This window comes from Pieris brassicae, chromosome 2 (assembly GCF_905147105.1).
Source record: "Pieris brassicae chromosome 2, ilPieBrab1.1, whole genome shotgun sequence".
Lineage (NCBI taxonomy): Eukaryota > Metazoa > Arthropoda > Insecta > Lepidoptera > Pieridae > Pieris > Pieris brassicae.
In genome coordinates this window covers 13,091,310-13,115,255 of record NC_059666.1, presented here as the reverse complement: position 1 = coordinate 13,115,255, position 23,946 = coordinate 13,091,310, and the positions used below count along the sequence as shown (strand labels likewise).

At 33.0% G+C, this 23,946-nt stretch overlaps 1 protein-coding gene across 6 annotated transcripts in view; it reads left to right on the top strand.

The window, feature by feature from the left end:
• The window catches only part of LOC123717959 (calpain-B-like), a 38,991-nt gene that overhangs the window by 1,392 nt on the left and 13,653 nt on the right, over positions 1-23,946 (top strand). For 3 of the 6 annotated variants that reach the window (XM_045674248.1, XM_045674285.1, XM_045674257.1), the window contains 7 exons: positions 1,682-1,994; positions 18,743-18,919; positions 20,597-20,715; positions 21,504-21,572; positions 22,105-22,239; positions 23,032-23,200; positions 23,651-23,832. In XM_045674248.1, the coding sequence (XP_045530204.1) occupies positions 1,713-1,994; positions 18,743-18,919; positions 20,597-20,715; positions 21,504-21,572; positions 22,105-22,239; positions 23,032-23,200; positions 23,651-23,832 (1,133 nt within the window). In that variant the 5' untranslated portion in view covers positions 1,682-1,712. The other 3 variants (XM_045674294.1, XM_045674266.1, XM_045674276.1) reach the window with 2 other exon arrangements.

Here is a 23,946-nt window from a genome sequence, read left to right as displayed (position 1 = left end):
CAGCCTTGTTTGTGATAATTTCTAAATGATTAAAAGAAAAATGTTGAATACTCAAATCCACTACTTAATATAGGTATTTTACAGCTATTTTTATGCAAGAAAAATGCCTTATACGAAACCTATGCTATGAAACATTGTATTGATTTATCAGGAAACAAACATTGGCAAGTATTCAAATATATGAACGCTATTCAATCGGTTCTTTGCCTTATAATTTTTAAGGATAAAAACTATGCAAAATATGAACCCTGTAATTAACACACACAACTGTGTTAGTATTCCGAACCAAATCGAAGACTCATACGAGCGTACAAATTCTTAAAACGCACTCGCGTGTACTTCTGTATCGAAAGTGCCCATGGGCGGTACGATCATTTAAAATCAGATGAGCCTGGCTGTTTGCAGCAGCTATAAATAAAATATTTTTTTTTAATAGAAATTAATATCAGGCTTGTATGAATCCTAAATCGACCAGTGTTAAACTAGTGTCCCTACTCTGAACTTGCAATGGCGACGGATCGACGTTTTTGTTTGAAGTTCGAAGTAGTTCTCTCAATATCCGTAGCGCTGATGTCGCGATCTCTAGGTCAGAAACTCATTGACTTGTCGATATCGCTGAGTCTTTACTTTGTCACTTGCAATGAAGTCACAGAGTAAGGGCTCAGGGATTGTCTGCCAAAGAGTCGGTAGCAATAATTGTTGAAACATAAGATAAGACATTCAATATCAAAGTTTATGATTTAATATAAACTTATATTAATAAGTACTTGACTTGTCCTATAACCCGTGGAGGGCAAAGGGCGTCCTCAGTGAGTGTCTTTCTCTTTCCGGGTCTTGGTAGTTGGGACGGCCACGCTTCCAATCAAGCGCTAGCGGAATGTAATTGGAATCTCTTCGGAGTATATGGCGTATACTTACGTTTCCACTTGTGTCGCTTTTATTAAGTTAAAGTAAAAGATCTATTAATGTTACTAAGCCCGTTATTATTGCATAATAATACGTGATACATTTTCTTTTGTAATATATCACACGAATAAATTTTATTCTGCAATTATTATTGTGTAACAATAAATTGAAAATCGATAGATCATTCTTTGTTTTAAATTAAAACAGATGAATCATGATGCGTAAGAAATTTATAATTTAACGGTTTTCTGGCTGTACAATTGGATATGCGTCACACAAAGGTCATGAAAATGAACTTCTTATAGCTCATAAAATAATCAGAAACCTAAATATTCCTCTAAAAACATACGAATTACTTTTTAGTCTAAGCAATAGAGTATCATTACTTTTGTGTGCCAATTCCAATACTTTTTACGGCCGTCACTTATCGTTAAGTCTCGACTCTGAGGCCTCGAATTTGACGGCTTAAAGTCTCTTAAATGTGACATAAAACAGTATATTGTCGTAGTTATAAATAAATATATGTCTGTAAAATGTATCATATATTTCGCCCAGAAGTCGTAATTAAGCCTTAAAAACAACGACTTGTTTTAATTACTGTTCGTATATAGAATTCGTGTGTTTAACAGCTACAGAGTATTTTGTCGTTTGAAATCCCATAACTACAAACTAACAAATTTAATTATGACCAAAATATGTTTATTAAAAATAATTACAGTGCCATTCACCTCTGTCGTCACACGGAAAGCATTGACTCCCCGAAATCTCATTTCAGATTCAGTTTACGATCGTTCGGACGTCTGAAAATGTCATTCAACTATTATCCCAAGAATTTTCGCGCCAACGGCTGGGGTTGGCATCGTACGTCAAACACAGCTAAAGCGGTTCGCGGGTTTTTAGATAGAGAAAGGGATGGTGAACACAGTGACATCGTTGGGAATGGCCTTTATCCAAAACTGCCATCGGAAGATGACTCCACGTTTAGTGGGATCAAGTTGTATCCCGCCTTGCCAGTAGAAGAGTATGAAAGCGGGGCTGTGGAGGAGGTCGTCGAGGAGGCGTGCGCGGCTGTCAATGTAGATTTGGCGGTAAGTTTTTTGTTTTATGTAAACAAAGGAACTTCGGCTTCTGCAGTGTTTCTTAGTTCAATTGTTTATGTCCAAACTAATGTATAAAGTTACGTATATTATAGTGGATTCCTATACAAGCTCTCTGATAACCCCCAAGTAGGTTATTGTACATAGGGACCTTGAGTCACCAACCTAGACCTGCTCCGCGGGATCAAACACATGCTAATCAGTGAACGGCTTGTAAAACTCAATTGGCTTTCTGAAGACCACCTACTATTTACGATTTCCAATGAAATATCACGATTAAATTGATATAGTTATGTTTACTCATTAATAAAATTATAATTACATATATTATGAGTAATCAAGGATTCAACAGCCAACCTTACCCACTGAGTCATTCTAAATTACAGATAAGTCACCTTACTATTTCCGACTTCCTCAAAAGTAAATAAGACAACAAGTTTATAGTACTTAGATTATAATAATGATCATATACAATATGTTAAGAAATATCTTCTGAAGAAATTATGTAAAATTAATCATTTTTTTATAGAGATTAAAGTTATTTTAGCATTACACTAGTTAGATACAAAGTCAAAAATCATTTATCCTTAATTATTATTAAAAACGAAATATACATTAAATGCTTCTGATTTTAAATTTACTGCCTTTCTCAAGTTCTCAAATCAAGGGAACGAAAGAGAAGAACTGGCACTAAACTCTCCGCCACTCTTTTAATCGCCATGTTTTTTTTGTATTACACAACTTTTGTAAGGAGCTGCAACCATTACACCATGTTCCACGTGACATCTTAAGTAATATAAATATAAATAATAATAAAATAAATTAAAAACAAAGATTTGTCTCAAATTGTCAAAGCATCAATCATCATATCAGCAGGAGCAATGGTGAAATAGGCCATCGGCCCCCTCGCCATATTTTAGGGAGAGAGACAATCCGACGCAGGGACGCCATACTGTAAAAGTAGTTCGGACTCTTTAATACAATCGATACTAAGTCAGTAAACACTGTCCTGTATAGTTATTACCAATGAAACAAATTCTATTAAACCTAATTGCTGAGCTAATTGTAAACTGAATGACCTTGACCTTGACTAAAAGAAATAAAAGAAAATCGTAACTTCAATTTTTTATAGTTCTAGGTACGGATAATTTTGTTTCTAAACTTTGTAATTTAAATTGGTACTTTGCTTATTATAGAATATATGTTTTAATATTATTTGTGCGGTTTACAAACTAACCGTTTACGACCTCTAACGAAATGCATCCTGTCGGTTTAAATGAGAACAGTTCTGACTCAGCAACTGCTATATATTTCGTTGCCTTTGTATCTATTTATTTATTTATTAAAGTTCACCATATCATACATAACCATAGTCCACCATATCATGCTCTTTCCACAGTACACGTTACAAGGTTATTATAAAAATCATCAAAACTTTAATTACAACTTCAAAGATACCAAGGCAGTCAGAATTAGAATTCAACAGTTGAATGCTAATTACTATACTCTTCAGCATATGAAAAGTGATTTCTTTGAACTCTGGTCATGTATATGCGATATAATTAGATAAAATAATATAGTATTCTTAAACTACATAGTAATAGTAATAATTAATAATGAATAAACAGAAAACTACACGCGAGTTCCAATAGGCTATATCTAACATCAGTTGGGATTGTGGTCAAACGCGTGTCCACTTTTGTATAAAAAAGAAATAAATCATGAATCGGTTTATATACGTATTTCTGACATTGCTATATCTATATCCTTGTGGTTAAAAGTAACCCTCCTAGTTCCTGAGTATAGGTTCTCGTAAGAGAAAATTGTCGGTTAATCTGTGCCAGTTACGATGTGTTTTCTTCAGCTCTGTAAGAACGTTAAAGGCCTTCATAATACTTCTATGGTATTGAAATGAAATGTTAAAATATACAAATTCATTTGTGATGATAAACTCAAAAACTATTGTACCGATTTGAAACTTTTTGCCATTATAATTCCTTCGCCAATATTATTACTTAGTTTCAAAGTTGTTTATAATGTTTTATACACATAATATATACCTGTAGATATAATGTATTCCATCTTTGGATATTAAGTTGGAATTTAAGTTAGTACAGTAATACTGCGGCGACACCTACAATCTGCGCTTACAAATCACTGCGATGAAAAGCGCTAACGTTAGAAGTTATACTGGCCACTAAATACCTAACTTCCCGACCTTTCATCTTAGCCATTGGAACTTTCAGGCTGGCCAGTCAGTGGTTAGACTGATCGAAAATTCTGCCTTTTATCTCTGAGTAACACTGACTAACTGATTCCAGCTAGTTATAAATCAAACCTAAACTCAATTCATAATTATAAGCTGACCAAATGGTGGCCAGTGATCTAACAGTTAACCATCTGGTCTTACGAGTGCTATAAATATTTCTATTTCAAACTCTGACGTACATTTGTGTATATTGGAGTGTAAAGATCGTAAATGTACTGAAAAGTAAGTGGTATAAATAATTTACTAACCAAAATTCTTAGAAGATTTTTTTCTCTTTCGTATTTATTTCGTAACATCTAACAAAAATTATAAATAACAAAAAACAACAAAGATTTAGCCAAAGATGTAATAAATATTATAATATATAAAGGGTCAAAACATTTACAATAAGAAAAAAAGACAATAAAAAATGCTCAATACTCTTAATACAGTGGTTGATCATTAATATCCAGTATCTCTGTCGAAATACATACAATCTCTGATGCAGAGTTGGGAGTACATTATGAACCTTAGCGAATTGTCTCATGTAAAACCTTTTTGACAATCCATGTCTTATTTCCGAACCAATTCGACTTAGGGCACCAATTCTTAAAAGGCCAGCAACGCACTCGCCCTATGGCTTTGAGAGTGTCCATTGGCGGCACTTAACATCAGATGAGCCTCCTGTCCGTTTGTTTTTTTTAAAACTAGATTTTTACTTACCGACTCGTCTCTGAATAATGAAGTCAGATTTTACCCAAGTATTTTAATGCGTTTAGTTTTTAAGAGTAAACCTAATTGAATAAAAATAAACTTCCTTTTATGAGCTGCATTATTAAAAGATTTCTATAGGTATTTTACTAAGTACACGTATGCGTCCAAGTAACATGCATGACGAATCCCAATCTAGACTTTATAGTAGTATTTAGATAAGAGAGTCAAGGACAGATAACAACGGCATGATGCATTCATTAATCCTGAACTGTCCAAATTTTTAATAATTTCTTAGTCACTACATGTCTCACCTCTGTCTCTACTCTACACAACTAGGTACCTATAGGACTCTGCTGAAACTGACAGAAAAGAAAGAGCCAAAATTGTGACGGTTAAAATGTTCGTACAAATAACATTATTGATAGTTCTAAACTGACGTTTCTTAATGTAATAACCTATATACAGGGACTTGACAGACCAGTTCCCTATTAAATATTGTTAAAATTTTAGGATTTTCCATTGTCTTAACAACTAAAGATATTTATAGAAAACACGCCAGTGCCTTGTCTATGATTGACAGTTCGACACTACTTTTATGCTAATTATACGAGGACATAATACTAAAATATTATTTATTTATTAAACCAGACAATTATCGTTCCATATAGTTATTATTATGCTAGTTACAGTATTACCAAATAATATAATAATAAAAAATTGAATTATAAAATTAATAAGGGCCCATGCAGTCAATTGGGGTCATGGCAATGTGCAATCCAGCATTCCCGCATTATTTAACGTTCAAAAAACAACTAACAAAGAACTATTAAACTTCAGTAAGTAAAAATAGATATGAGATTTCCAAAGAATAACAACTAAAATTAGCTACCGCTCCCTAAGGAAATGACGTAGTGTTCCCTTTATAACCATAATGATATTTGAAACCTCATCTAATATTTAAAACGACAACAATCTGCGTAAAAAAATAAACAAAAATGACTATTTACAAGATCCACTCTCTAGTTTTACTCTTATTTTTGAGGAGAGATTTGGAAGTTATCATTTGTTCATTTAGGTAACACAATGTATACTTATGAACGTCATAAAGAAATACATATTAAATGCTCCTAATTTTACATTTACTGCCAGTTCTTAAAGCAAGCGCGTAGAACGTAGAAATCCGCCACTCTTGACGATTAGTCAAGTTTTTTGTTATACACAATGTTTGTACGGAGCTGCAACCATTACACCATGTTCCACATGACATCTTAAGTAATTCATCTATACATTCTCGGACGAACAACATGCACATGGTATAAGATCGATCTTATAAATCAATAATTATGACGGCATTTAACGACGAAAACCAATTTTAAAGTTCCTTTATTAATCGCTGTGTTACAAAATCCCAATATTGCAATTGGAATCACTATAAAATAACATTCATTTTTGTGTAGTTTAATGTTTGATAAATAGAAGAGGAAATGGTTACGCTTATCACAAAGGGGATAAATTTGTTATAATAATAATTTAAACCGCTTAATTATTGACAATTTACTCGTGGATAAAACTGCATTTGTTTCCGCCATTTTGTAATAGCGCCAAATTTTATAACATTTGACATCTGAGTAAAGAAACAAAATATCTATGAGACTAAAATATTGAAATTAATAATAATATGACAACTGTAAATGTATATTTAAGTAATATTACATATCCTAATAGTTCATTAGGGTGACATTAAAAACAACTCCATCCACACCCGTAGGCAGTATGTCGAAAACAAATTGTTACAAGGAAAACCTGCCAACGGTATGGATTTTTTTATTATAGTTCATGACATACATTTAAAGTTCACCATAACGTGCCCAATTGATTAACATATACCAAAACCATATTAAATCTTATCAAATAAATGAAATAATATCAATCGAAATCAGTTCAACGAGCCATTTAATAATTTCTTTAAACTTCAAATGAGAACTATTTACGTTTTCGCGCTTTGTCATAAAAGGCTTTTTAACATAGCCAAACCTAATGACAGTATTTTTCTAAAATATATCTAAACCTCGTAAAGGAAGTATTCTACTGTTATGTAACGGACGGCTAATTAAAACTAGTAACCTGGGAAGTTAATTATAATGAGGTTACAGTAGACAAACCAACCAATAAAACTTAACAATTCAAGTACACAGAAATAATATTTTTATAAAAACAACTAATTTAATACGTAAAAATGCAAGGTGAATCACTTATTTCGTAAAATCTCGGAGCGCCATACCTTATATGGTTTGGTTAATTCTCACATTGAAACTGTACCCATTTTAAAACCGATTACAAAAACGCGATGCAGGATTTCACGAATTATCTGTATGATATGTGTGATTAATGATTAAAGTGTCAAATTTCAAACGATTTGCCAAAGCTGGGAGTTAGTGTATAGCTTCTGTATTTGGGTGTTATCTGTATAGTTCAAACTTTTTAATACTTTGTTTATGGAGTTATAGCCCACTCTATACTCTATAGTAGACTAGTCACTGAGCGGTTTTAAAGCAGTTTTTGCCTCGCACCGCCAATAAATGGAACCAACTGAAGTATTTCCGGTCCAATTCGACTAAGGTAGTTGTAATAAGGCGTTTTGAGAATTAGAAGGTTTCAAGTAAAGACCGTACGTTATTCTTAAAAGGCCGGCGACACATTTGCGAGCCTTCTGGCAGTGTAAGTGTCCATAGGCACAGAACTTAACAATAGGTTTGCCCATTTGCCCCTTGTTCTATAAAAAAGCTTATGTTTTGTATACACAGTATCATTTATATACAAAGCTATGAGCATATGCGTACCCAATGTTATATACAGTTTTCCTCAAACCATACATATTAGCATAAATTAATTAGCGAATGCAGGAATTTCAATTCTTATCATGTCCTGCTACCTTTGTTTGCATTACCATAAAAAGGCATTTTAACATTACGTCAATGCATAATATGCAATTAATGTTTAATATTCCAATAAATGTCATATATTTTTTTTATATTATACCTTAATCTAGTATTATGCCCCCTTTATGTACCTTTACAAAAATAATTGCGACACATAGTGATCCAAAAACGCCAATTTTTTTTATGTATTCGAATGCCTGTGACCAAGCGTAAAATTCATTCCCATATAACTGTTTCAACTCCTTAACTACGCAAATTATATCATATATTTATTTAAACGGTTAAATAACATTATTTCTATTACAAAGTGATTTTTTTTAAATAAGAAACTTAATATAATACGAACGAAATGCACGTCGCCAACAGACAGCCGTCCTAATTTTAGTCTTCTGGGCAAATCTGATATTATCTTCACTCTGCAGTCAGCAAAGACCTATTCAATAATTTTTGCAATGATAAAATTAAAACCCGTTCTTGCGAAATGAAGCAGCATTGCCGACAAGTATAGATCTACAAATTACAGATCGACATACATCTTAACTTAATCTTAAGGCGACTCTCAACTCTTAGGTCGTACGTTCGAATCACGGCCGTGCACCAATTTATTTGTGCGCAATTAACACCATTTTGTACGGTTAAAGCAAACATCGTAAGAAAACCATTATGTCTTAACAACCCAAAAATCTGTGTCAGGCACAGAAGGCTGTTCAGCTACTTGTCTATAAAAATAAAAATGATCAAAGAAACGTATATATAATCAGCGATCGTGATCTATATAGTGTATTATTATTTATTATTTTATTGAGAAAATAAAAAAAATATCAATAATTAAATAGTACAACGTTAAGGATCATTAAAATATTTAAATCATGAATAACGAAATAGTCCTTACGTCATTTCATCCTGCTCTTTCAACTGTTGTATAACGCTACTAAAAGCAGAAGTCGATATTCATAATACACATATTCTTTCGCAGATTCGTTTAAAATCATCCGGTTTCTTCGTTGTCAAATGTCAATATTAGAATCGTGGATCGTAGAATGAGCAGTGAAGTGTCAAATGTCAATTTTCGTTCAAATTATCTTGGTGCGGTTGTGTGTTGAAAATATTTTATCTAAATTGTATTAAATTAGTAAATATGGTGTTAAATTAAGGTAAATTCACCTTAGATTTGTTGCTATGTTATATGGAAAAACATTAAAAATAGGCTCTCAATAGTATGTGGAAATAATTAATTAAAGTAGTAGATGCAGCTTTTGTATTTTTCGATGGGATGACCTCACCAGTTAGATTTGTGACGATAATGAATTTATAAAGCTTGGAAGAAATTTTATGGTCGTGGTAGCGTAGTCCGCCGTTACTTTTAGGTTGGACTCGCCATTGACCTAAATTTAAGTAAGCAATTCATAAATGGCTAGACACTTTTAGAATGTAATGGTACACCTACATATGCAGTGTATGTAACACGAGCTTTTTTAACTCTTAAATAAAATGATTGATATTAGCACTTTGCTAGATTAAAGCATAGCTTTTAAATAAACAATATTATCATATTCTGTAGCAGTATTATTATCAATAATGAAATAAATTTAGTCTAGCCTTTCAATTTCTATTAGTAAATATACATTTTATCTTCTTTCATTAAGTAATCCTATTTGGCAATTTTATACATTAAAAGTAACAATTTAATATACATAGCTTCCAAGAGAATAACATTGTAAAGCCAATTAGCATATTTCTTGTATGATGTCATAACATAATAGGAATATGACTGATGACTAGACTTATTACATTTTTTGTAAAAAAAAATAACAGCTTATACAGCTAGTAAAATGTCTTATTTTACTAATACAATCAATTGTTTTATGCAATATATCTAAATTTTTCATGCTATGCATATTTAATAATTGAAACACTTCCAAGTTATACAATCTTATGCCTAAAGTATTCTTATTCGAATCATTTAAAATATATAAAAGTGCATTCAATATAATTTTCAAAAGTTTCATACAATACAACAAAAAAGAAAAATATTTTTCAACAGTCAATGTCAAAATGTCGTGAAGAAGTGTGACAGTGAATGGTCAATATGGTGCAAAATGGTGGTGGTGATTTTGGCGCAATATTGCAAGGTGCAGGAAGACAAATTTTCAACCAAGGGGGACAGGCATTACTCAATTATGGGGCACAAGCATTGGGAAACATCATCAATGAGGTCTTCCAAAAGAAAGAGGCGGAACAAAAGCGGTTTTTGCCGAGCATTAAAAATTATAAAGTGGTATGTTTCCTCCTTAGTCCATGTTTTATACCTATATGACTGAAAAATCTATAGCATGCCTTCTCTTAGTACTAATATCAATGTATACCATTGGTTTATTTTTATATAAATGTAAGGACTAAACTACGAATTCCCCAAACCCTTCTTTTGTCATAGTCAGAGTTTGAAGATTGTTACCATACATAGTTGTAAAATATGTCTAAACAGATTCAAGATTCAGAAATTAAATATGATCTCGGCTTTAATAGAATTCAATGAGCAAATAAATCATATTTATAAGAATTACCATTTACCACCCACATAGTTCATTCACACCTTTTTTTAAATGTTGGTCATCCTTACTCTTTAACATTTAATTAAATCGAAATATATATGACATCTGAATGCCATCAGTGAGGCTTGGAGCAGATACATTTCTGTTTATTATATAGTTTATTTCTTTAGGTGGTACCTTATAGGTAATACCACAAACAAAATAGTAATAATATGTGCTGTTACCAACACGGAGTTTATGTGATTTTACTGACCGTTAACCATATCACAGATGTAGGAAAACGCGTTTGATTAAATTCTAATACAAACAACAAACGCAGTGTTTGATCTGGCGGTTTCCTCAGTCGAAGGTCGCGATGTGTCATAGTAATTACTACGGTTTGCGAGCTATGTTTACCCCCACCAGAGTCTATTAAACTTTAGTGACTCAACTTTACAATTTGGTTAAAGCATGTGGCTTGTGACAAACACTTTTTATAATCACTAACACTCATTTTGTTTAAAAACATACACACCTTTCACTGCAATACAGGAAAGGGTAAATTGTCAATTGATAAACTATGGGTTTCCTAACTGTTGTGATTTCAACTGGAATGGTAACTCAAAATTGCGTTGTGTTGTTTTAATTAGTTGCTTATTTTTAGTAGTAACTTTTAATGGTTATCTCCTGTAACAATCTTAATCTGGTTATTATGTAGCGTTGAAGCTTTTGTAAATCTAATGCCTTGTTTTATTTATTGATGGAGTCGGTTATGTTTTAATATTTTCATACCGTAAATCCAACATTTATAATGTAAACTCGGAGATTAATAATTTATATCTAAAAATATAATATAACCATACGTTAAAACGTACCTTTAGTTTAAAACAAACTTAGAAAAGTATTTCATGACCCGTGCAATTGAACCGCTAACGAGAAAATTCCCACGATACGTAATGTCTGCATTGAAGAAGATCCACATTGAATCGTTATAATTTTTTTTTAAATCAACACGATTTATTGCCCCATATATTGATTATCATAATAGTATCTCAAAGACTAATATTTCTATAATTGTAATTACACGCCCGTATAATTACAATATACATTAACTATATTAAGCTAAAATATAATAATTGTTGAAGAACATTCCAAAAGTGATGAATTAAGAAAAATAATTGTCTAAAAATTTTAAAGAAAGTATTGTAAGTAGTATGTGTTAAGATTCTACCGTAAGTCTGTTGGAAGCGCAAAAATAAACTCTGACATTCTGCCAAAATGTAAGAGATGCTTACCAGTACAAAATTAATGGAAATCTAACTCAATTTTTGACAATTAAATGTATAATCTAATGAAACGATAAACAGGAAAAATACTTCGATTCTTGCAATATTGTTCTTTCACGAAATTCGCTTTCTTGCCTGACGTTCACTATTTCTACGCATGAAGAGCCATATGTTTTTTTTAATGAAGTAATGTAATATGTAGTACAAAAATTCATACCTACATAATTATTAAAGCCACAGAAAAAAAATCTATTCGAAATGGCCACCTCAGGCTTTTATTCAGCCCTGTAATCTGTTTGGCCACGAATCTATATACGCACTGTTTCAGGGAAATATCACCACTGCTTGCTACAAAGAATTTTTAAGAGAATGTTGCCGTGTCATCTAAAACTGACCATAATTTAAAGTCTGAGTCTAATTTGGGTTGAGGTTTGGACTAGTTTTAAAGTCCAGAACGTTGGTATTAATCCGGACTTGGGTAGTTCGTGCCTTGTGACCAGGTGCAGAATCCTGCTGGATAGTCCACGGCATATTTTAAAAAAATGTATTGCTGAGACCTTTCACAACATGATCCAAGGCTGTATCTTGATACATTTTGACTGAAGTTTTCACAAAATGTAGTTTCCACAAAAATTTAGTTTTGTGACTCCTTAAAAAGAAGACACGCCCCACCAAACCATTACTGACGCAGAATTATGACCACGTTGTACATTTCCGACCACTTTACCAGCTTCTTTAGAACTGTGAGCGTATACTTTATCATTTTGCTTATTGCAGTCTTTTTCAATCATGAAAATTTTTCATCGGTAAAGAGGTTTTTTTTGTACTTTTCACCTGCGTATCGCGACAGAAGGCGTTTTGATCGATCCACTCCCTTTAATTGTAAAGATTGATTAAGGTATGTCCTGTATATCGACGATAAGCACCGAGCTTCAGGTCTTGTTTTCAGAGAGTTGTTCAGAGTCCTAGGGGGAATCATCATTTCTCGCCATAAGATTTTTTGCTTTCTAATTTGGTTTCGACGAATTCTGGCTTTAAAAGCATTAACAACCTTTATCGTTCTAACAGCACGCGGCCGCTCTGATATTTTCTGGTCTTCGACAGACGAAGTGCTGTTGTATCTGTTATTAGTACGATATTCGAAAATACGGCTGATACCAAGCTTTTGAAGTGTCTGGAATATGACCGGCTCCATATCCACTTTGTGACTGCAATCCTATGTTCTTTAACATTCATTTCATATTGTAATTTGATAATGAACACGAAAAAATATGTAAAATGGCGCAAAATCGAAAGAAGTTTTTAATTTTAATACGTATATTTGGAATTCAAAATATGTAATTAAAAAGTTGATAAAAAGAAAAGTTATTATGTATCAGTATTTATGGCCAGACTAGTTATATATTCCTAACTGCCCTGCCTGCTGAATTTATTCCAATTCTCTCTCCATTAAAACCTTCATTAAACTTCTAATAGATTTAAAAATACTCTAATTGGTCCAGCCGTCTTCGAGCTTTGCGCGTAACATATTTTGCGATTCATTTTTATTTCTATATATTTAAACCTTAAACGCTCGTATTACATAACGTTACTCGACTTTTCAAGTTCAAAGTGTTTCTCACTTAATATATATTTTATATGACAAATATATTAAACGTAGATTGCGGTGATTATAAAAACTACAACAAAAGGACGTTTATATAATAATTTTAACGCAGGTTTTAGTACAATTTAGCAAAACAGTGTAACAAACCCTTGTCTAGACTACATCTATTGATTTGGGGTTGCATTGGTCGAGGCGAAATGCTCCACTCTTGCTTCTCAACAATTTATACTAAAACCATACACTGCCTAAACAATTGAGTTGGTACCAAAAATGTAATGAGACGCAGAACAAAACATGCCTCACTGAGTAAACTTATATAAGAAATAAATCCAATCATTTCATGGCATTTATACAACACTAAAGTTTTTGATAACCGCTAACAAATCGTTAAATTCACAATTGTATTTTCAGTTCGTTCAGTTTCACGCCTTTAAAATAATAGTGACAACTTCAGATTTCTGCATATTTAGGCAAATAAATAAGCTGTGTATGCTTTGGATTTAAGTGTTATATAATTTTATATATCTGAAGGAACTAAAAATAAAATTGTAAACTTAACGATTTGTTTGCGATTCTCAACAACTTTAGTGTTGAGTACATGTTATGAAATGATTGGATTATTTTCTTATATAAGCTAACTCAGTGAGGCATGCATAAGCATAATGTTATTGTCATGTCAGATGTTATCTCTTTTTTTCTGCCACATGGTCACTTTGCCGAATGGCCTAAGCATTAGCCAGCCAGTTTATTAAATGGTGTTACAAACGCTACGGCTGAACATCTTTCAGGCCGCTAGTTAAAAGGCTAGGCTGTTAGTTGGACGGCTTATTAAGCTAGTTGGCTGCGACATATATAACGTTTGACTTTAATTTGCGCGCATAGAAAAATCCATTGGTTCAATCTTGGTGTCCAGTGTCGTACGCCAATCTGGGACGGACACTGCTCGTATTGATTTCTTATGCCGAGCAATAATATTTTAATAGACATTTTCAAAATTCAATAACGTTGGCACGTAACGGCAGACATTTTTTTTTTAATTTATAACTGCACAATGTTTCTTCAATTCCGATTATATATTTTTTGTAATTAGGACCCGATGTACTTTGTTTTACTTAGATATATTGTTTACAAAATTAAAAGACTTCATCCTGAAGGTATCTATAAATATATGACTATTTTATATTTCTAAAAAGACATGAAATATTTCCCAGACCAGTTTTTATTGGAAAATTCTATTGTTGTTTTTAGTATTTATCTTTATTTATGTGTTTCATAGTTTAAATTTTCCCTGAACTTCCACAAATATATCATCTTGATATGATCCCATTGCTATATAAATTATAGGGCTTCTGATTAAATAACGCGGCCATTGGTTTTGGCGGTCCTCTCGTGATGTTAACCTGACACTGCCTAAAGAATTCTGAAGAGACCGAAACAGGTTGAAATCTGAAGGTGCAAGGTCAGGACTATACGGCGGATGCATTAACACCTCCCAGCTAAGCTCTCTTAATTTTTGCTGAGTGGCTAAAGATGTGTGATATCTAGCGTTATCATGATGAAAAACCACACCCCTTCTGTTGATTAATTCCTGCCGCTTTCTCTCAACTTCTTGCTTTAATCTCATCCGTTGTCCGCAGTAGAGTTCAGAATCGATGGTCCTGCCTGGTGGTAACAACTCATAATAAATAATGCCCTTCCAATCCCACCTCACACGCAGCATCACCTTGTTGCGAGTTAACCCGGGTTTCGCCACAGTCTGTGAAGGCCGGCCTTTGACCACGACCTTTTTCGCACGTTCTTGTCGTACGTGATCCACTTTTCATCACCAGTTATCAGCTTCTTCAAAAATGGTTCGGTTTCATTAAGTCGTAATAAAGAATCACAAATGAGTACACGGTACAGGTTTCTTTCAGTCACCTCGTGCGTTACCCAAATATCGAGCTTTTTTGTGTACTGTGTATTTTTTTTAGATAAAACACCTATTTCTGTATAACCGACAGATGTTAAATGTGCTCTATTAAGTTGTAATTACAGTCGCAAATGCATAAACGCCAACAAACCGTATGCTACTCAAATCTTAGCTCGCGTTCTAAAACGGGACAATTATACCCAAGATTGTTGATTGAATATCCCCAAACTTTGGTTAAAGCTATGAGTAATTCGCTTTATCACTTTTCATCAAATGTTCTTTGTCGTGACTATTATATGTCATGTTGATATCGATAACCTAAGTACATTTGACACACATATTAGGTTGTCTATACAGAAAAATATATTTCAGAATTTCTATCGAAGGATTGGGATTTTTGTGGCTACTTCTTTGTCGCTTAGGTCAAATTGACTTGTCCACCGAACACAGACTTAAAAACAATATCTAACATTCAAAAGTATCTATATCAAATACAGTTTAATAAATTACATTATTGTCTGTGTATTTTTGTCTTACCTCATATGCATCCTAACAAATCGTAATCAACTAATGCTTTTGACGTAGTAACTAATTATAATTATTGTGTTAGCTTTTAGCTAATTGGTCCATTATCTTGTTATGGCTTTTATTGTACCTACAACAGGTCCTTCATATAGTTAATTAACTCATTTAATTTTAACCACGCCTTAGTTATATAGGGGTAAATTGTATGGCCTTTTTAATTTAAAAACTTCTGGAACTACTAATAAAATTATGGCAAAATACCAATATACATAGAATCTAAGATATATGTATGTTTTTTTTTATGTTTACGGAAAAACTTTTAATCGACTGTTGCGGTTTAAAAGTGTTCATGTATTTATTTATACTTCGGTACCTAAAACATACAAAAAAACAAGTTACATGAGTTATAAGTCAATGGGCGATCTTATCGCTAACAAGCGATATCTTCAACTCAACCCTAATATAGAAATAAAAACCAACTGAGGGTAGAGTAAAAGAAGTCCATAACAAAATTACAAACTTACGTGTAACATAAATACTAAAACTAAAATCAAAAAAAAGAGAAACATAATAATATTATTAAAAATGTAAATGCAAATCATAGAGTTAATAAGTCATAACTAATATATATAAGTATCTTTTATACATTTTAGAGTGCCTTTAAGGCAGGTTCATCTTCATAACTTAACAGTTTTTCACCAAAGTAGGAAAGGATTTAATTTCGTCAAAGATTCGCATTGACAAGTCCACTGTTTTTCCCAGTACTGTCTATTTTCATGACAGAAATAAAGGGTCATGTCCCTATGGATATCCCACCTTTTATCTATAGTTATAATGCATCCATCGGTACATTTAAAAACTTGTTATCAGCAATTTTATTTAGTCAGTCACCACGATATTTTAGTGGAGTGCGGACATCATATAAGGACTCATTACGTTATTAGGACAGTGATAATAATTATTGAAACAGACTAATTGTTAAAAAACAATTATTGATTTTGTTACAAGGTCTATCGTTAAAAAATTAAATTGGTTTAAGAATGGAGGTAGAGGATAGTTGTGTTCAAATCTATGTTCACGATGCTCGTAATATAAGTACTCATTTTGCTTCTCCAAATATTATTAATGTGAGTGAAATATGGAAGAAGTCCATAGAAACAAAGAACCTTAAAGAAAACAATGGAGATCAAAGATCTTATATAAGTGGCGAAAAATCTGATAAAAAAAGATGGGCAGTGCCATGGTTTAAAGGAAAACAAGAAAACACCGTAAAAATAAAAATAATTCCTAAAGTTAATAAAGTAGTAACGTTTAATGAGAAACACAAAGTGACTTTAACTGATAATGGCACACCTAATAAGAAGCCATTTTCTGTGGTTGAAAATAAAGAGAACAATATGAAATTACCACCATATTATAAAGGAAGTAATATGTTCATGCCGACAGGACAGAAGTTATACTGGGTCCGTTAATTTACATACATTAAGTGACTTGATAATTATTGTTGTGGTATTAATTAGTATAATCTATCTCCAATTCTTAAAACTAAATGCGTCTTGTATGTAATACTACTTTAGAGTATAGTTGTTACATCTGATTTCTAACAGTATCGTCTGCTCTAAGCATTTCACAATCAAATTATTTATACTTTAATTTTAATTAAACTTCATCTATATATGTAAAAACGAATCCCTATTTCCCTTGGACACGGTATCACACGTGAACGGCTGGACCGATTTCGCAATTTTTTTTATTGTGTTTGTTATTGTTCCAGAAGGTTTGTTTGAAGGAAGAATTAAGATAATTGCGCGGAAAATTAGAAAATTTAAGAATACTTAACCACCATATTAAGTAATCCTGACTTTTGTTACGATAGGAAAAAAAATCCAGTTCTTTTTCCTAATCGATGTCGATAAATAAATCTCAAGAGCAGTCGGGAATTGTTTGTGGCATTAATCTTAAAATCCATGTTTTACATGGCCAAGTTATATGTCGCCTGTTCCCGTGTCGGAATACCAACAAATCTATTTATATACGCGCCAGAAAAAGAAACAAAGAATGTTATCGTAAATCATTAGAATAACTTAGCTTCTGAAATATTTTTTTCAGTTAATTATATCAATTCGTAATCAATATTCATAGTTAAGACAGGACCACGTCTGTCGGGTCCGCTAGTAAAATTAATTTTCAAACTGGAATTTCAGTAACCCCCGAAATGACAGATAGTTTTTAATTACATTCCTTAATTCTCAAGTAGTACTTTGATAGAGCTTCAAATTTAAAGGTTTATTTATATTTATTTGAGGGTACAAATCTAATAATAATTTTAAGTTTATTTCGGAGTTAAACAGTGTGTCGAATTGAGAACCTTTTCTGTAAATCTTGTAAAACGGTACAACGGATTTTGTAAATATTAAATTATTTGTTCAGACAGACTAAAATAGATTTCAAATCGAACTTAGTTGAACTAAGCGTTTACATAAACTCTACCTTTGTAAAGTTAGTTAACAATTAATTAATATTTAGGTTAAAAGAACTTGTAAAAGACAGAGTATACATTTTACACAATCGTATGAGTGGCAAGAAGAAGTAGAATTACAACAACGCGTTTTATCTTTAAGTCCGGTTGGGTCTAATCTTTTTAGAACATAATTATAATATTATTATATATAATAATATAATTAATTATGTCTATTTCATTCCTTGAAACATTCCATCTTTACAAAATATACACACACAATTTTATACTGAAATAATTATAAATACTCCAATAGGCTCCATCCTCTCTATCTAGGGTATTTTTCCTCCCAAAATTCCTCAGCCCACCGTACCTAGGGCGTCCTCCCTTTCTTTACTCTGGTGGCCCTTTCCATCTGCAATTGTTCAGGCGGTGTGGCCCGCCTATTTTCAAATATTTAGTAATGAAGATTTTAATGTACATTAAGAATACAATATTTGTAATCAATGAAAATATCTTCCAGCTTGGGGAAGCACGACCATCATCTTTTGGTCCGGCATCGTACCAGGATTTCAAGGAGATCAAATCCAGTTGTCTCGCTGAAGGAAGACTATTTGAGGACCCAGAGTTTCCAGCAACTGACCGGAGTCTGTACTACAAAGAGAGGTTGGACCGCCCCATCACTTGGTTGAGGCCTGGGGTGAGTAATATTATCTATATTTACTTTACTAGAAAATTCATGTAAATTTTTCATATATTTTTTTAATCTTTACACGGCACTTATAAACAGAAACCATCTTATACATGTTTGTATGTATATTGACAAACTGTATTTTGTGTTTTTCATGAATTAAATTTAATAATAAAGACGAAACATTCTTAATTATTGTTTATTATGGAATATAAGATACAGGTATCACTTATTCCAAGTCATTAAATTCGTATCGTAGACATCCCTACTCATCGCCCAAAAAGATAGAGTAACTCTCGGTACTCTTTTAAAATAGCAAATCATCAAACAACACTTATTGTAAAACAAATATCGCAAATTTATTAGAAGTTGCCTGTCTAGTACTAGTCCCAGGCCCTTTTATCAACTAGATAATAGTTAACTAGGTAAGCCTTTTTACACAGCTTTCTTTAATACATTTATTAAAAGGCAGAGATAAAAGAGCCTCTGGGATTTTATTAAAGAAAAGTATACCTTTTCCCAAAAAAGAATGACTGACTAGTCTAGTATGGAGAAATTGCAGCCTGTGTTTGTTCCGAGTATTAACATTACGCGTATGTAATATTCTAGTAGACTTATCTCTATTTTTGTATAAATATACCTATTATATGAATACTATCAAAAAACGCAGAATTCTCTCTGGTCTGCATAAACGCTTGTCAGAAACATTACTATCTATATGTATATTGTTTATCTTCCATAAGGTTCGGCCATTGCGGCTAAACTCTACCAATCCTTATATCGATATAGTGATAGTGTACATGTGTGTACAGATGCGGTATTATTTCTGTTCCATAACTCATGACTCAATGGAGTATGGTGAGATCTGGAGCTCATTTAAAAGCTTTATGTTTTACGAAATGGCCGCTAGCGTATCGATTATTGAACATTTGTTATAAATACGAAGTGGCATTTGTATCTCTACCTTGTATTGCCCGACACAAACCTTCAGTCAGTACAGACAGTCCTTGACACACCCAATTTTGAGTAATTTGTTATAATGCTCAGTAAAGTAGAAACGTACTGTGTGACTAAGCTTATGTATACTAGATTACTTGTAAATTTACCTTTTTCAATATTCTAATGTTTTAATATAAGTCGTGAAATGTAATTTCCTAAATGGGTATTAACGAGTTTATTTATAGTAGTCTCGGTTTAAACTTACGTCATTACATAGTATATCACAGACAATAGGCCAGATTTAAATTACAGTGATAACAAAACCTACTTAATTCATAGATACTACACTTTCAACAGGCAACAATAGAACCAAAGTAGTAGAAAAACATAGCAAATGTCATTCACTTAAACAGAATTTACTCGTTTTTGCAATACGCAGTTGTTGTGCGCATTTAACATTCGCTCGAACGGTGAAGGAAAACATCGTGAGGAAACAGGCTTGCCTTAGACCCAAAAAGTCGACGGTGTGTGTCAGGCACAGAAGGCTGATCACCTACTTGCCTATTCAATTCACAAACGATCATGAAACAGATACATAAATGTTAGACCTAAAAAGATTGTAGCTGGTGGTGGGTGTACATGTGTGTGCGCATGAAGTCCAAAACTATATAAGATATGGGTACTATTGTATATAATTACTGAGACTAAAAATGGAACGAAACTTCTTATAAGTAACGAATTTTACAGGAAATCGTAAATGATCCACAACTCTTCGTGGAGGGCTACAGCAGATTCGACGTGCAGCAAGGAGAGCTCGGGGATTGCTGGCTTTTGGCTGCCGTCGCCAATCTCACGCTGTATAGGAAGTGAGTGTAAAAATAATAAAATATAGTTAGTATAATATAATATGAGATACGAAAATGTTCAATAAATACATTTCTTTTTTTAATATTTAACATGTAAGTGAAATAGTATAGCTAACTTCAGACTGTTGGGTTTTTGTGAAGGTGAGCGCCCATCGTAAAAATTATACTCTGTCTCCAAAATCATATTAATGCGAAACGAAGTTCGCGGAGCCTTTGCAGTCAAATGTAACACGTAAACTTAATAAATTATTTATACATTACAAACATTACATTAAAAATACAATACATTATTAAATAATACAAAATAACGAAATAAGCGTATCAATAATATCCGTTGTAATGTGATGAAAGATTCCACCCATGAGATACTACTGTTGTCTATGTCTTATTGATTTCGTTGTGAAATAATCATAAATTGCGATATTATATATTTTTCGTCTGATTACACCTTTAGATAAAAAAAGAAATGTTAAGATTTCATGGCTGTTTTATATGTGAAAATAACTTAGACTTTATTTAATTTTAAAAAATAATACATCGGCTGACAATGTTCACAGAGTAGAGAGATGGGCAGAGACAAACGAGAAACAGACTTGACATAAAAGACAACTCAAATCTATGGAGCAAAAGGCGCTAAATTCAAATATTACAACAAGAAATGTCAACTCATATTCAGTTTCATACATAATTTCCATTTAATTAATTAATTAAGGGTACTAAATCGCGCTACTATTTCTTTTCCTTGTATTATAAATATTTCTACTAATTATTGTTTGTGTAATTTTCAGACTCTTCTTCCAAGTTGTTCCAGATGATCAGAGCTTCGACGAAGAGTACGCTGGCGTGTTTCATTTTCGGTTTGTTTTTTATACATTTTTATAGTAAAAGTTCCAATTCAAGAATTTTTCAAAAATTTAATTTGGAGTACCAACCTTATTCAATGTCTCAAATTTAATTAATTTGAAGAATTATTTCCTTCTAGAAAAGGAGTACCAATCCTCAAAAGGCCGGTAACGCACTTGCGAGCTCTCTGGCATTGAGAGTTGCCCTTTTTTTATTTTCTTTTCTTCTATAGATTCTGTTATCACAGACAAGTCAAGTCAAGAATCCTTTCCTTGTAATATTTAATATAATAAATACCAGTCGTGGTTTTTACTAGCCATTCTTTAGACGTTTATAAAAATATGTTTTTAAAATGCCTGAGGTCAGATATATTAAACCCTTTAGTAATTACAACGAGACGTATCCTATAAATAAATATATATATATGTAAAGAAATAATTGTATAAGAAAAAATAACTCTAAAAGTATATACAGACCTAGTTTAAATCACTGTTACCAGTTTCAATACGAATTATTTAGTTGTCTTTATAAAGAAAATATTTTTAGTTTCTGGCAGTATGGCCGCTGGGTGGATGTAGTGATAGATGACCGCCTACCAACGTACAGAGGTAAACTGGTCTTCTTACATTCTTCGGAGACCAATGAGTTCTGGAGCGCTTTGCTGGAGAAGGCGTATGCCAAGTTAGTATTTTACAATTTATTAATAACACTTATAGCGATACTTGAAGGAATTTTATAACTAAATAATTTTTAAACTAAGAATTTTGAGAATTACATAAACGCTATAGTGTCATATACAGGGTGTATATGACACAAATCTCCTGAGAACATAGTGAAACATGTTCTTTTGACCTGAAAACCAATAGATATTATTTGATATGAACATTAAAAACATAAAATACTTAGGGTCCTTAAAAGGCGTACAAATTAAAAGGCCGGCAACACACTCGCGAGCCCTCTGGCATTGAGTGTCCATGGGTGGCAAAACATTAGGGTCCTTCAAGAAAAGCGCCCCTATTAAAAGGCCGGCAACACACTCGCGAGCCCTCTGGCATTGAGTGTCCATGGGTGGCAAAACATTAGGGTCCTTCAAGAAAAGCGCCCCTATTAAAAGGCCGGCAACACACTCGCGAGCCCTCTGGCATTGAGTGTCCATTTGTGGCAAAACATTTGGGTCTTTCAAGAAAAGCGCACCAATTAAAAGGCCGGCAACACACTCGCAAGCCCTCTGGCATTGAGTGTCCATGGGTGGCAAAACATTAGGGTCCATAAAAAACCGCACCAATTAAAAGGCCGGCGATACACTCGCGAGGTATTCAGGGCCAAACTGATGGCTGACTTCCTGCAAGCTATCCCCGTGTTCTATAAAAAAAAATATGAACACTGAAGGCATATTTCCTGGGTTGACGCAAAACGTATTTTCTATTATAGTTTACGTCCTTATAGTAGTGTTTATAAGTAAATTTAACACAGGCTCCATGGATCGTACGAGGCGCTCAAAGGCGGCTCCACGTGTGAAGCTATGGAGGACTTCACGGGTGGAGTCACGGAGATGTATGAGATGAATGATCCGCCACCGAATCTCTATACTATACTGCTGAAGGCCTATGAACGTAATTCCCTTATGGGGTGCAGTATCGAGGTACGTACACACTGTGTATTTGACATAACTTGCTTTAAATCAGTGTTTTCCCACGTTTTTCTGCCATGCCCCATCGTAGCCTTTCTAAAAATTGTCGTCCCAATGTAACATATATAATTTTTATGATTAAACTTAAGTGTACTATTGATTAAGTGACACTTACGTTTAATGAAACTTTAAAGTTAAGTTTTAGGGTGATATTACTAGGAAATTGTTAAAGAAAAACAGTAAAAAATGTGTGCGTGTACTAGTGTACACACACACGTAAGAAGTGAAACTTCTTTATGACCTTATTTTTCGAAAAATTATCTACTATATTGAACTTTATAGAAATTGGTTAAATAAAGTTAAATTAGATAAAGTATAACAAAAGGCTTTTATTATCATAGACTTATTATTTATTCTTATAGCCACTGAATTCCTTTAAACATATTAATTTGTTAATTTCAGCCGGATCCGAATGTCCTGGAGGCGGAAACGCCTGTAGGTCTTATCCGGGGTCACGCGTACTCCGTGACCCGGGTGAAATATGTGGATATAGAGACCCCAGGGAGGTCTGGAAAGATTCCATTACTGCGTCTGCGCAACCCTTGGGGTAATGAGGCAGAATGGAACGGACCCTGGAGTGATAAGTGAGTTCAAACGCGTTTTTTTTCCTTGCTAATCTCTAGAGCTATAAACATAATAACCTTCTGTAGCCGTGGAGGCAGGCAGTAATCGTTTTGTTAAATGTTTATTCTAATTTT